The sequence below is a fragment of the Acomys minous genome, assembly GCF_964271855.1.
Source record: "Acomys minous genome assembly, chromosome: 3".
NCBI lineage: Eukaryota > Metazoa > Chordata > Mammalia > Rodentia > Muridae > Acomys > Acomys minous.
Genome location: NC_140485.1, coordinates 95,896,943 through 95,912,420, shown reverse-complemented (window position 1 = coordinate 95,912,420; position 15,478 = coordinate 95,896,943). Strand labels below are relative to the sequence as shown.

Sequence of the window (15,478 nt, the reverse complement as noted above, 5' to 3'; positions counted from 1 at the left end):
GAGGAGTATAGTCTGTCTTGGCGAGGAGGGCACCGCAGCAGCAGCTTCAGATGCCTGGTCAAGTCACATCCACAGTCAGGAAGCAGAGAGAGATGGATGCTGGTTTTTGAATTAGGGGGGAAAAAAAAGGAAAGGAAAGGACACGACGGCTACTAGGTATGGTGGAGGGGGAGAAAGCTTATTATCGATATGTAGGAGAGCAGAGCCAGAGGCAGACACATCTGGGAGAGTCCAGAGTGCTCATGACCTTGAACCATGTGGGAGGGGGTTGGGGGGGAGACCAGGTGCAGCAGCCAAGTGGCCAAAGGTATAAGAAAGTGCAGACAATGTCTGGATTATATAGGGGAGAGATTGGGGGGGGGGCAGGGAGAGCAGCCTAGCCCCTGGGCTGGAAAGTTTAGGATAGAGGGCAGGGCAGAGTCTGCCAGCCACATCCAATAACAGGTAGGTGCTGAGGGATGCTGGGAGAACCCGGAGGCCAGGTCTGATTTGATATGTTAAATAGGCACCTCAGCTACTTGTCAAGGGGTTGAAACTTAACAGTTTTCACCTGTCTTTCTCCTTGTATGCATTTGAGATCTCAGCCCACAGAACAGCGCCAGCCACATTTAAGGTGGGTCTTCCTCACACTGATGGAGAAGATCTCCCAGAGACCTGGCCAGGCCCGTGTCTCCTAGGTAATGCTAGATTCCGTCACGTTGGCAATCATTAGTAACTTCCATAGGAGAAAAGGTTTACTTTGGCTCATGGTTTTCGAGACATTTAGTCCATCGTGGTGGGAAGACATGTGTGATGTGGCAGGAACCAGGAATCCGGGCAATCAGGCTGTAACCAGAGGTGGGTCCTTTCCACTACTGAACCACTTCCAGCTGCCAGGCCCCACTTCCAACGTGACAGGACAGGACGAGAGAGCATAGCTTCCTCCATCTTGTAGTCTTGCTGAGGCCATTTCAGGTTTAACTAGAATTTGATCTCCCCGATGGAGAATCCCATGGCAAATTTTCCTAGGAAGCAAAAGGTCAGGATGTCCTAGCTAATGTACCTGAGCCTTTGTTTAAAATGCCCGTTTGTACCCCTCCAGCTAACCCTAACTCAGTGTCTGCTAATGCTGCTTGCTTTAAACCACTTACTTGCGAAGCCCCGCCCCCAGCAGCTGCCGAGCTAGAAGCCTGGTCGAGGTCTCTGCCCTTAAAAAACCCCCGCACTCTGGACCCCCAGGACCACACCTAGGTTTTCAAACACTTGGTTATGGTTACAACAGGCTGGAATAAAGACTTGACTTTCTATTGGCTATACGCTGTGTCTGAGTGGTCATCTCTGGTGGGCTACCTATGACACCAAAGGCATCCGCGTCACCAGCTGGGCGCCAAATGCTCAGCCTATGAACCTGTGGGGCACAATTCAGATCCAAGTATGGAGTCAAGTGGAAAGCCTGATCTCAGCAAGCCCCCAGGAGTGTTGTCTCTGGGACGTGGTGGTTTGAGGGGACTTCTCAGAGTGCAGCTTATTCAGGGGGCTCTGGCTTCACCTAATTCTTAGGGTGGGGTGCTCACCAGTGATGCTTTCACCAGGCAGATGTGTGCTCTAGGTCTGCACATTTGTGCCATTTTCTTTGCTTCGTTGTCTTTTTCTCAGATGAAGCTCAGCAGTACCCGCTCTGCATTCTGGGAAAATGGGCTTCCCGCCGAGGGGGGGATGTTCCATTGCCTAGTCCGCCACCGCAAGAAATATTTGCTCATTTTCACAGTTTTGTTTCCAAATAAAGAAATGGCTGGGGCTAAACACATTTAATTCCAGGATTCAGGAAGTAGAGGCAGGTGGATCTCTCTGAGGTTGAGGTCAGCCTGGTCTACATAGTGAGTTCCTGGCCGCTCAGCAGCGCTACACTGTGAGACCCTGCCAGCAACAACAACAAACAGAAAGGAAAAAGAAAGAGAAGAAAAACCAGATGGTGTTGGCTTGAGCAGTTCCAACAGAAATCTTCTCCATGCTTAGGATGCATATTCTATTTTCTCCATTCTGTAGGCATTTTATTTTTATTTTATTTTGAAAACACGTGCATTGACACGAGTTCTAAGTGAGACTCACAAACCTGGAGCGATCAAAAGTCCTCACCCCACTCTCTCTGGAGGCCCCTTAGGAATATTTGCGGCAGTGGGCTTCCCACCGGCCTCTCTCATAGTGAGCAGGCCGTGTTAACCACCGCTGCCCCTGCTCCTTGAGACTCGCAGCGCAGTATGCCATGCCTGGGAGTGCGGAAGAGTTCAACAACAAATTGGCGGAGGAGCTGGAGGTAGACTTCCAGTTCCGAGCTTCAAATGTCTCCCTTTGAAAAGACATGAGGATTTTTACGCCTGAGTTTTCTTTTCTGGGCACCGAATCAACTCCCTGGCATGCTCACCTGAAAGAAGTTTTGAACTAAAAATGAATGCTTCCTTCGGTGTCAGGCAAAGCACATCCTCTGGTGGCATTTCTGCTGGATATGGCTCTAAGCTGAGCTTGAACCCCTCAGGAATGCCAACGGTCCCACTGGCTCCCTCCCCACCTATGGGAATCCGAGAGAGAGAGAGAGAGAGAGAGAGAGAGAGAGAGAGAGAGAGAGAGAGAGAGAGAGAGAGAGAGAGAGTCCTTTTCATCTGCATGCACACAGCACCCTCAGGAGCCAGGATCCTCCTGTTGTCAGGCATCCCGTTTCTCTTTTTCCTAAGTTGTGGAGGAAGGGGCCGGGCACCGTCAGGCCCACAATGCATCCTTCCCAGCACACTGTATGTTTCCAGCTGAGGACAAATCCTAGGCCCACTCTGAACTCAGTTCAGTACAGCCACCAAGCAGTCGATTTTCTGTGTTTCTGAAATCCCCTGCCTCAGAATCCTGGGGTCCCAGGGACCTGGGTCTCTGGTCAGAGAGAACAGTCTTCACAGACACCAAAGCCATGGCTGGTATGGGCGGTGCCAACTCTACAGTCTGGCCAAGGAGAGGAGAGCTGAGCCGTGAGAACGGCAACAGTCTGTCCATCTGTCCACCAGGCTTCCAACCACGGCTTGGTGGCACCTTCTAGCTTATGTCCGGCTCCAGGTGAACTCCTTTCTCTCTGATCAGCCCCCTCAAGAGACAGCCTCTGGGGACAGGCATGCAACTCCGCCCCGCCCCCCAACTGTGTCCGTTCTAGCGTCCCCCTTATGACTATAAACACACACGCACTTCAGAGCTCGCCTCATCCCAGTTCAGACTCAGTTGGTTTGCCCCACCCTCTCGGACACCCCTTCTCTCGTGACCGCCTCCCCCAGGGGAGAGTCCTCCACCACAGTGCTTTATTGTTTTCCCGCACCAAGCCTCATCAGCCACACTTCATATCCCCAATGCCAGGTCATCCCACCACAGGAGGCTTATGGGGAGTAAGACTTCTTGACACATCACCCAATCTCATTTTTCCTCATCACTGCGTATCCTCTTTTGCTCTAAGCTGCTTTCCTCAGCCTAGAAGACTTTCTAGATCTTGGCCTTAGCAGTACTGTGCCCGTCTCTTACCCAGTATTTCAGTCTTCAGAGGGGCACGAAACAGTCATGGCAGGCCCTTCTTTCTTTCCACATCTGTCCCAGATGTACGAGGAACACTGGTGTACAAAAGCACTGTCAATCACCAGGAGTTCACCGACACCCCAGGGCCATGCGTCTCAGGCAAGAGCCCTCTTCTGTGAGCAATCAGAACCTTTCTCTTCTGCCTTCCCCAATCTCCCAATTAGCTACTTCTATGCCGTTTACTCCCAACCAGAGAGATGGGAAGTGGGGTCCAGGGGCTGAGTTGTGTAGACCTTGCAGCAGATTTTGGTGAAGTGTTCCCCGACTGGGGATCTCACCCGGGCCGTAGTTTCGTGGTAATAATGCCATCATATCGAAGCCTGTGTTATGATAGGCCAGGAATTCTACACAGTTTCCTCCCACAAAGTCACTCATTTCATCTTCAAAATGACACAAATGCAACAGATGCTATTCAGAAAGTCTGTTATTACAAGCCATTTAATGAAATAAAAAATGAGGCAGAGGGGTTACATATTGCTCAGAATTTCTTGCTCACCAGGTGTTGAAGCAGGGACTTGAATGCAGTTCCTGTAAGTCAAGCCCCTTAGCCAATTAGTGCATAGAGATGTGGGTTGGTTGACACTGACACCAGGAGAGCTGGTGTCACTGTGGCTCCTGTGAGAGTAAGAGCCCTCAGGCCAGGTAACATGTGGAGTCCAGGTCACTGTGCAAAGTCTCCAATATAAGTGTGGGCACAGGGTGTTCCTACTCACAGCTGGCTCTAAACCCTTACCATGCTGGCATCTTTAATTGGGTGACAAAAACAAACAAACAGACAAACAAAACAAAAACAAAACACCCCTCACCCCCCACCCCCGCTTAGCCTAGTATGTAAAATTGTCTTCAATATGGGCAACAATTTGAGCTTTTTGATTAGACTGTTATGATTTTTTTTAACGTGAAAGACTCTCAGAAATTTATAGAGACATTTAATTCTATTCCTCATGGGGAAAGGACAAATGGATTTTTTACAGTCTGACCTCAAATGATCATTAGAAAGGTCATATACTTCCCTTTTCTAAATATTTCCTGTGAACAACCTGACCTGTGAATTTCTCTGAAGATACAGACAAAATTAAATGTTTTATTGGATTGCATTAAAGATGACTTCATAATCAGGGAATAGAATTTCAGAAAGTATTTATTTTTTAAGCATGTAGAATCTCTTCTCCAACTTATTTTCCAAGGTACTGAGCTCTAAAGGAGAACAAAAATTAACCAAATTGTTAACTCTATCTCTTGGGAAAAACCAAGGAAAATAAACAACTAAATAATGTGTGTTAACATGATCTGTATTTGAGTTTCCCTGTTAAGACATCCTCAAATATAAATTAAAAAATAAAAAAATACATCAAGTGTTCTTATCTGAGCATGCCTATGATCCCAGCACTCTGGGAGGCCAAGGCAGGAAATCTGTGAGTTAGAAGCTAGCCTGGGCTACACAGTGATAATAAATAAAATATTAATATTATCTATACAATTTCCCTGTTTCAATGACCAAATCCAACAAAAGTAACATTCTACACTAGCTGATTCTTTTGATGCAATAAGGTAAACTGTGTTGTCTATATAAATATCTTTCTCAAGAATGACAGGTATCTGGTACACCCTCGGGTGGTTGGGTACAGCAGGCTTGGGGTGGGGTTAAAGGAAGATGCAAATCTTCCTGGTAGGCCTTTCAAAACATGAATAAGCTAGTAACTTTCTAAAGGAGTCAGCTCAAAACGGAGAGGATGATTCCCAGCCCTGCTGGTCCTGACACTCCAGAGTCATTGCTGCTCCGCGGGTCCTCCGTGAACCTACTGATGGGCATCTGGGTAGGCTCCGGTGGGAGAGATGAGTGCAAGCTGGTCAGTTCTCAGGTGCTCCAGCCTCTTGGGAGGCAACAGGTAACACACTGCTCCAGCATGTGATTGATGCGAACATCCAAAGGAGAGAGTGTCCAATCATGGCCCTCCTTCAGGCGATGGGCTGAACTCTACACTTGAGCACACTAAACCTGTGCTCTCCACCCAGCAATTCTCCTATGCAGCTCTTACATATAGGGGAGCTTCTGGGGTCTTTAGGGGTCTGTGAGGTAGAAATTGTTTCATAATGATTTGAAGCTATCATTTAACTTTTTCCTACCATGTTGACATTTACCCTGATAGTGGCGCAGGGAGTGCTAACACTTCAGGAGTCGTAACATGAGATGAGCTGAGGCAGGACACAAAATAACAGACAGCACCAAAGTCAACACAAACTAGCTTGATTAAATCTCTGCCTTTAAACATAGTCTTGACAGTATTCCTGCAAGCTTCAGTGCTTACCAAATGCAGCACTGCATAAAGTGAATTATGCAGAAACCAACTGCTTTTTTTGTGAAAGACTATTTTTACTTGCAAGAATAATTCCCAAACTATAGCTTTTCAGACTTGGGTATTTGGCAGACTTCTCTAGAAAATGAACAAAGTCAGCCTGTTCATTACAAGGAAAAGTGAAAATATTTGTTGCCAATGATAAAATATGAGCTTTCCAGCAATGATTTCTTATATTCAGCACTATGAACCTGGAGACCTTCCAAAGTTTAAACACCTTCTTCGAAGGCTGGTTGGCTATAAACAAATCTGTCAGCATTTGGAAGATCTGTCCAGTTTGCTAAGCCAATGTTTTCTGGATGATCGATGCATGGTGTCAGAAAAAAAAGCACACAACTGACGGACTTTAATGTCACAGCCCACTGACAAAGTTCCAGATTTCACAAGGCAACTGGCCTTAGTGAGGCCACCACTTGAGTTTTGATATAGTAAAATAAAGCACATGCTGCTTTTGTTGACATGTGGTAAGTTCACTATAAGTTACGTTCCTAAATGGATTAAATATCAGTAGGTAAGGACCTATGTGAACAAAACATTTCTGAAGGTCTTTAATAATTTTCATGATTGTAGGGGGGCACAGAGAGCCTCTATGTAGACTCTTGCTAATCTATGTGTCTGATGTTCCCAGCGTTATTCCTGACTTCCTCACCATCTCCCTTTCCTTCCCCCCACCCCCCATCTTCATCCCCAGTAGTTCCTGGCAGCTTTCAGGACACCCTGTTCCCAACTTAGGTTGTACCCATATTCCTACCATTTTCTTGAATATCTTCGCTACCTAAATACGCTTTTAAGTTACTTTGTAAAAACCCGATTTAGCAAAAATGATACCTGGCCACCCTGCTGAGCTAGGGGGGTCCTAGATTGCTTATTGGGTTTTCCTTCTACGTCACAGACTCCTCAAGGAAAGAAATCGTTTATATCACCCTAAAATATCCAGTTGGCCTTGCTCCTCAGACACTGCTGATGCCCGGGGTTCAAAACCAGAAAAGGCAATGAAGAAATAAATTCCATTTCCTTCTCTTGCCAACCTAATAGAGTCAGAAATTAGCAAGATAGACAAGGCAGAGAAAAGATATTGTGGACAAGCTAGTGGCCATCCACTCTAACCCTTAGTTACCCACTACCTGCCCCCCCCACCCCCGCCACAGTTGCAGGCATGTCTCCTTTAAACTAAAATAAGTCAAAAAATTCCACTACAAATTTAATCATAAGTACCTGCCGAGAGACTACCTAGAGACCTATCCACTTATAAATTAAAGGTGATAGCACGATGTCATTGCTCCCTGAAGGCAGGACCTTGGCAGCTGCATAGTTTAAAATATTCTGTAATCTTGGGGCCAGGTGGTGACCTGCAATGCCAACCTAATCATCTGTAAGGTACAATGCCGAGGAGATGGGAGTGGGGTACAAGATGAGACAACTTAGTTTTGTTATGATTCCCACTTTAAATGGGGCTACACTAGAGAAACGCTGGAGCTATTTGGCTCTTAGTAGCAAAGAACAGGCTGGCAGAGGCACTGGCCTGTCTCTACAGCTAATCCCTTGCCATCTTCTCCACCATCATCCATGTGTGTTGCTCTGGTTCTGACAAGCATCTTGGCCACTGCCTCATTTAGAAACTTCCAAGCTCTTCCCTCTCTCAATATACTAATGCAAGTCATTTTCCTTATGGAAAAGCAAACAAACAAACAAACAAAAAACCTTTCAACCTCTAGGCATCAATCTAGGTCACCCCTTTTTATGAACTAGTTGGCAGTTCCATTGGAGTCCACTCAAACGTGGCACAGAAGGGAGCACACAGAGACATTCTGTGTGTGGGTGGCAGAGTTAAATGACTGCTAAATGTTATTTATTAGTAATTGGCCCTTCAGCCTTTAAAATGGAAAGGGGGCTCAAGAGGCAACTGAGGGAGGCTGCCCATGTGTGGCCAGAGACGCCTGACCTCTGCTAGCAGCAGACCAGAACACGTGCAGTTCCCCAACGGCCGACCACTTCTCCCAAAGGGAGGGCAATCGGCTTCAGTAAGTAAAGAAAAGAGATCATGCTACCCTGGACAGAGGATTCATCTAGCTGGAAGAGTCGGTTAATCTGCTAGGCCCAAGAAGTGGTTCTTACTTTAAGAGAACAATTGAAAAAACGCCAGGGGGGTAAAACCAAGAAATGAGAACGTAACTCTAGCCCGATTGGAAAAGAACAAAATGTGACTTCAAGGAAACCCCCACAGGGACACAAGAGCAACCTCTTCCTCCCGGGCACTCTAAGCAAGCCCTTTCTCACCAGCCGCCTCCAAGCACAGTGCGGCTGGCATGCTGGAGGGAAGTTTCTCACCCTGCAAAGGGACAGACCACGTCCCACTCAGCACCTGGTAAAGCCCCAAGAGAAATTGCAGAGTTGAGTGAGAAAAGCTTTCCTTCAAAACAGAAGATAGAGGGGAGGTTTTTGAGTGAAGTTAGACTTTCCCGTTCAAGAGACAGTTACTATGTTCCCACATTAGGGAAGGACTGAGTATTGACTTCTGACAGGAGTCACTTTTCTACAGAGACATGGACTCCACACGGTCATTTCAATTGGCATCTACACAATCCAGGCTTAAAGTTAACTTTGCTTTTGTTTTTAGGACAAATCGCATTTGTAAGATTTTTGCTCGTGGCAAAGAATGACTTTTCATGCTAGAATCACTTGCAATAGATGTGTCTAGTCTTGCTGAAGGCAGTGCCAGGCAGGGGATATGCTAAAAAACTCCAACCAAGACCAAGGGATCTCTTGGTTTATGAAAATGAGATGTGATTTTTATTCCACAGTGGTAGCTAGAAGTGACACTATGAGACCATGTAGAAAGATGGGAGGAAAAGAAAACGAAAGGAGGATGTCGAGAAGGATTCGCCCACTGGCTCCTCTCCATCACACACACAGATGCTCCTAAGGGCATGTCCTCAAACTATACCATAAATGCTCTGCTGCTGTATATGGTATTATGGTCAACATATAGCTTTTATTACATGGGCTATGCCCATTATTTGATGAGATTTTGATTGGCGAGCTGTTACAAGGCTCATTTAAACTGCTTGGCTTAAAGAATTCAAATCTTTAGAAACAAGCAGAAAATGTGGTGTGCATTGGTTTCTCTGCGACGGTCCCAGGTTAGCAAGCTGTAATGGCCACACACCCTCAGTGACCTTTTGAGTGAGTACTTGCGTGACTGTTTACACTCTGATAAATACTAAACTCTGTGCTTTATTGAAATTTCCAATCTTTCTTTCTCTACCACTACCCACACTAGACGAGAAGGCAGCCTAGAGATGCTAAAGCAATCGCTCCGAGTCCAGTGACTAACAGAAAGCGCGGGGAGCCAAAGCCCCTGTTCTCCAGAATTACCTGTTTCTTCCCTTAGGGTCTACGCAGAGAGCGAGCAGCCTCTGGACTGTCTATGCCGTCTCCAGTGCTTTCAGATACACGTTTGCTTTGTTTACATGCTCCTTACACTCTTTAACCCCTATGTAGGGGTTAAATGCTATTCCTGCTTTGCTCTCATTTGCAAAGCATCACTAATTAGCCAAGGCAATCAGAATTAACAGTCAAAATGATTATCTGGACACCATCTTGTCCCAGCAAAATCAGTCTGACTACAAGAGGGACCAGGCAGCTGCTTTAGAGAAAGAACATTAGGGTGTTGGCAGTGAAAACACCATGGCTGTCTCCACCACCACCTACACCCATGCACCTGTACCAACCACAGCTATGGCCGATGAAGCATCGTTTGCCAGCCTGAACCATGGCCAGTTTCACAGCCAGACAATACAGTGTTACCCTTCCCTGACTTTTAATTTTGTTTGTTTGGGGTAGCGCTGGGGATTTAACTGTGCAGGAGACGCCAACACAAAATCCCTCTTCCCTGTTATTCTGTCATCCTCTAATCTTGACTCCATGATGGTGTCAGTCAAACTTGTCTGCTAACTGGAGCTGCAAACTTACCCACAATGCGACACCTCCAGGAGAATCCTGGCATCCCAGAGGAGTTGCTGCTAGGCTCCTCCTTGGCTTGGCCGGCTTAGCGCTCCTCTCTTTGTTGCTTATGAGAACAAGGGCTGTGTGGGAGCTGAGATGTATAAAGTGAGATTGAGCAGCGAACTGAGACATACAATGCAGGCAGCAAACACATTGTGGCAAACTGTTAGAAAACACAGTTGCTGGGCTGGAGAGATGGCTCAGAGGTTAAGAGCACTGGCTGCTCTTCCAGAGGTCCTGAGTTCAATTCCCAGCAACCACATGGTGGCTCACAACTATCCATGGTGTGATATGGTGCCCTCTTCTGGTCTGCATGTGTACGTGCAGGCATAATAACTGTATACATAATAATAAATAAATCTTAAGAAAAAAGAAAAATAATAAAAAAGACACAGTTGCCTTGTTGTGTCAGACTAGTAAAGTACTAACCAGATATGCCCATCACCTGTCCAGATATTAAGTGTCAAATATGTTACAGACCTGTGCACCATAAAGTTGCTTAGAACAACCACTAAAAAAATTGTTTTTTAAAATTACATGTGTGGGGATGGGGTGTGCGTGTGAGTGCAGGTGCTGATGGAGTCCAGAAGAGGGCACTGGATCCATTGGAGCTAGAGTTAGATCTGGCTGTGAGGCGCTGCATGGGGGCTGGGAACCAAACCGAGGTTCTCTGTAAGAGCCATATGTTCTCTTAAACTCTGGCCCATCTCTCCAGACCCTCAAACAGCTATGTTTAATGTTCTCTTTCTTATGTAATTTTCAATTACAAAGTTCTTAGAATAGTGGAAATAATTCAACCTCTCCTCAGAGTTGCCAGTTAATGATGTTTTCCCCAATATGCTTTGTCACACGTTGTCTGTCCTGAACTCTGCTTTGGATGGCACATTGTTGACATCTGACCCCTCTATCCATAAACACTTCAGATTATATCTCCTAAGAACATGGCTTTCTGGGTAAAGAAATTTTTTTCCAGTCAAAATACAAAATTAACATACAAACCACCAGAATAAATTAAAAATGACAACTATAAAGAAAAGTACATTGCCTCACTCTTCCTAAGAGAAAATACTTAGGACTGTTTTGTTACTGGGATACTCCCAGACCTCACCACAGTTCCCGTCACAAGGTGGAACTCACCAGAACCTACCAGCTTCAGAAAGTAAGACTTCATATGACATTTCATAATGTGAAGTTTTTCTAAAATAGACCAAAAGCACAGCCAGCAACAGAGGCAGTCATTTCTTTATTTCCTGTAATTTGTAATTTGCATGGTACAAAGGGTGAAAGGCTTCAGATACAAAGGATTTGGGGGGGTTGATTTTTTACAATGTTACTTGTAGTACTTTTAATTTTGTGTGTGTGCGCACACGCAGGCACCCACTTGCGTACAGGTGCCTATAGGATTCAGAAGGTGGCACTAGATGCCTAGAGCCACTGAACCGTGTGAGCCACTCAATACAGGTCCTGGGGACCAAGTTCTGATCCTCTGGAAGAGCAGTGCATGCCCTTAACCACTGAGCTGTTTCTCCAGACCCGGGGCGGGAGTTCCTTTTCACAGATCACAGTCTAAGCCAGTGTAACTTCGCCGTCCTCAAGGCTTTCTTTATAAGTAGCGGTTTCGGATATACTCGCGGTATATGGCCGTGTCCTCTTTACCAAGGGGCTGCGTGATACCTTGGCTAGCCTGGATATGGGCCTGGAAGATCTCTGTAGACTTCCTGTCTACTCTCGGGGGCTGAACTTCATAGATGTTGTCTTGAGAGAAAGCTGAGATGGGAGTTCTGTAGGAAATGAGAGAAAGGGCTGCATTAATGGAAACAGAGAAAGGGCTAGAAGGAGCTGTGGGAACCGCTCACCAGACCAAGAACAACCTCTGCAGCTGTATGACACACACCATCCCCTGATGGCTGGAGAGTGTAGGACATCTCACTGAAAGAAAATAAAACTGGAAGGCACTAGTCATGCTATAAGATAAGTTCTTTTCTTAAAAGTTTCATCTCAGAATAATATATTTCAACTCAAGTTTGGAATAGTTATGAAACATTAGTATTCTCATTTTAAAAGCCATTCTAATAATTTCACACAATCTTAGACTGAATCCTTACTTACGCAAATAAAACCCAATGGTGGAGGGATTCATTTAAGGCTAAAACAATAAAAAGTGGGATGAGGTGATTCAGTCAGTGACATGGCTGCCACACAAACACAATGACCTGAGCTTGGAACCCCAGCTAGATGTGGCAGTGTGCACTTGTGACCGCAGCCCTGGAACACAGTAGGGGTTGGGACAGAGGAGGGTTGGGGAGGTGACTGGCATCCTTGGATCTTACCAGCCAGTCAATGGGTGATCCCCAGTCAGTGAGTGACCCTGCCTCAAACAGTAAGATGGAAAGAGTTGAAGACGACATCAGAGGCCAACTCCAGCCTCCACACACATGTGCACACACAAACATGTACAAACATCTCTCTTGCTCTTACACACACACACACACACACACACACACACACACCAGAAAGAGAATGAGGGAATAAGGGGGGGGATGACAGTGAGGGTTTGGGGGAGAAAGAAAAGAATCCTGAGATGGCTGACAGGACTTGGCTCCACAGTGCAGACACAGGGTCACTGAGTGTCTGTGGTTAGCACAGTGTTATGGTGGGTGGTTGACATAGCGCTCAACTAGCTTGAAAGACGAGATCATATATAACTCTATTCATAATTTTGCCTCAGAAAAATACAGGAACTCTACAGTTAATTTAATTCAGGATGAGAATTAGGATGCTTTAATGGCTGGCAATATTCAGGGCCCTTTGACAAAGTGGCTCCATTGGTTTTTCAGAGAGTTCCATCAAATCATCAACCGCAGCATCTCCCGACTCTACTATCAACACATGACCTGCACTGGGCCAGCACCTGCTCCTTCTCAGAGCTCTTACACTACATCATCTTACTTAGTTTTCACATCTACCTTGGAGGAAGGAAGCACAGGTTTTACATGCTCTATCACTTAGGCGAGCTATCTGTAGGACTGAACTGATGGTCCTCGTCCTCTCTTTGAATCTGCCTTTGCACGGAGCCCCATGTGCATGGGATTCCTGGCGAGAATCATAGCAGACATCCAAGGCCGCTCAAAGGCACCTTCTAGAAACTAAAACCTTATGACTGACAGAGGCAGAGACCCTCCCATCCCAGTGGAGTTGGGCCTGGGCAACCACAAATGGGACCAGCCACTTCCACCCATCCAACGCCTTTGATTTTTTTTTTTTTAATCAAGAAATAAATAGGGAGCCCTCACTCTGTTTCTCAGTCACTGAAAGCAGAGTCACAGAAAATGGAAACAAACTCTGCAAATAGGAGATGCCAAGCTCTGGCTGACTCAGCCTCCCAGAGCGGCAGGTGTGTTTAGGATTCCAACACAATCTCAGTATTGTTTTACAATCCTCTAACACCATCCTTGATATGAATTCTATGCTGAACAACAGAACTGCAATGTTAAAATATTTACTGCTGCATCTGGGTCAGAAGCAAGCTCAAGACAGCCCCAGCACTACTGGAATAACAAAAGGGGAGCAGGAAGAAGTGGATCCACAAAGAACCTGTGTTTTATGAACCAGTCACAGGGAACTCCTCGTAGGCCTAAGCTGTAGTTCTCAAAGGGTGGCTGGGCCGGCCAGCGGCAGTGGCAGCGCATACTTGCACATTGTAGTGACTCCTGCTGAGGACAGGCCACGGGGCTGGCAGAGCTCTGGGGGTCTTCGGCTTGCCCACATGGTGTGGCTTGGCAGTGAGCCTCTGCGTCCTCTACCTGCCCATGCCTCGTGGCAGTGGGCTGGACAAGTGTTTTGGTTTTTTGGTTTTCTTAAAGACAGGGTCTTACTAGCCCAAGCTACCTTCAAACTCACAACCCTCAGATATCTGAATGATAGAATCACAGGGGCATATCTGGCTCCAGTTTTTTTCTTGAGAAAAGATTTTATCATGTAGTTTGAGCTGTCTTTGAACTCTGATTCTCCTGCCTCTGTGTCCCAAGCACTGGGAGCATTGAACATTTTTAAACACGAACTTTGTTTTAAATGACAAAATACAACTAACCTTACATTGGAGGGCACAGTTTAATGTTTAACTATAAAGATGTGAGCAGCAATATTAGATTCATTTCTTGTTTTCTAATGAGAAGACTTTTTCTTTTTTTAAACTTCCCCATCTACTTAATACATTTCTGAGGTAGGAAAGAAAACATCCAAGACCCACACAGAAGCCTCTGGAAAGGGATAGGGGTGAAATCAGACCCCAGCATTGCATATACAGTCTCTTATTAAACTGGTATCTGTTTCCAGATTAAAACAAAAACAAAACAAAACAAAACCCCTAGCATTTAAATACTATACACTATAGAAACTATGAGACTATTTTCTTTGATGGATTCCAGTAGAGAGACCTAGCTTGTTAGTGTACTTTGATGACAAGAAAAAAAAATCCACATTTATCTCCTGGCCATGGACAGAGGGAATACTTTTTTAAGCTTCTCACAGGCTCGAAGGGAGATGACCTATTGTCCCCCTCATTCAAATGCCAGTTGTATTTTTGGACATAAAATATTATAATTACATTGCAAATTCTGACAAGGTGTTCTGTATTTCCCCTCAAGGAATGGTGCAGTCTTATTTATGGTAATATATTTACCAATTCATGTACACACACATCGTTTGACGCCTTAAACACTGAGCACTGGTGACACTCCGCCTTGACTGCTGCTCCTACCCACAGAAGAAACACCCCAGGCAGAAATTCATTAGACACACCAGATATTTTTTAAGGAAAATCCTTACCGGTGCCCTTTAATGCTCTTTGTTCAGTGGGGCTGCTTTTAATATGGCCATTTCTGATGGAAAAAAAAACCTCCATCTTATACTTGAATGCAGAACTAACGTCTGAGCCCTTTATAGTTTAATCCCCGTTGAGGTGACTTTTCTGGCTTGCACATACTAAGTAACCAGCAAATGAACACTGGCTTGGGGCTGAAGTGTTTTCAAAACTGGGTCTAATCATGAGGATTCATGGTTGGTGGTTAAACTATTAGACACTTAGGTAATTGTAACAACTGTATGTGATTTTTTTCGGTACGGTAAAATCTTGTGCCCTTTCTGTAACCTGCGTTTTGGTATACATCCAACCCCACTTAGCATTTCCAAAAAATCTATTATGAATTTGACTCATAGGATCCATTTGTCTTCCCAGTGTTCTGCCTATTGGTACCAGAACTTTCTGTGTCTTGCACAAGGTGGCTGCTGCTGCTGTTGTTGTTTATAATCACATCTTAGCCAGAGGATCGAGAGAATATAATGCTGATGATCAGATCATGGTTTTAGGCCATTTGTGTCATTCCGTCTGGGAGAAAACCCTCATCAGATCAAAACTATAATTTGGGTCTAAGACAGATAGGCTGTAAGGGAGCAAGACCTCAGTGATCTGTCTTTGTTGTGACCTCCGTCTTTGTTTCACAGTGTCGATCAGGAACTGAGAGTTCTTCCATCCTCCG

General features: G+C 45.5%; 1 protein-coding gene across 1 annotated transcript in view; it reads right to left on the bottom strand.

Annotated features, from left to right (window-relative positions):
* Positions 1–11,169: 11,169 nt before the first annotated feature.
* Positions 11,170–15,478, bottom strand: part of FIG4 (FIG4 phosphoinositide 5-phosphatase) — a 118,793-nt gene continuing 114,484 nt past the window's right edge. Inside the window, exon 23 of the mRNA XM_084775102.1 lies at positions 11,170–11,722. Within this exon, the coding sequence (XP_084631228.1) occupies positions 11,545–11,722 (178 nt within the window). The 3' untranslated portion in view covers positions 11,170–11,544. The remainder of the gene's footprint in view (positions 11,723–15,478) is intronic.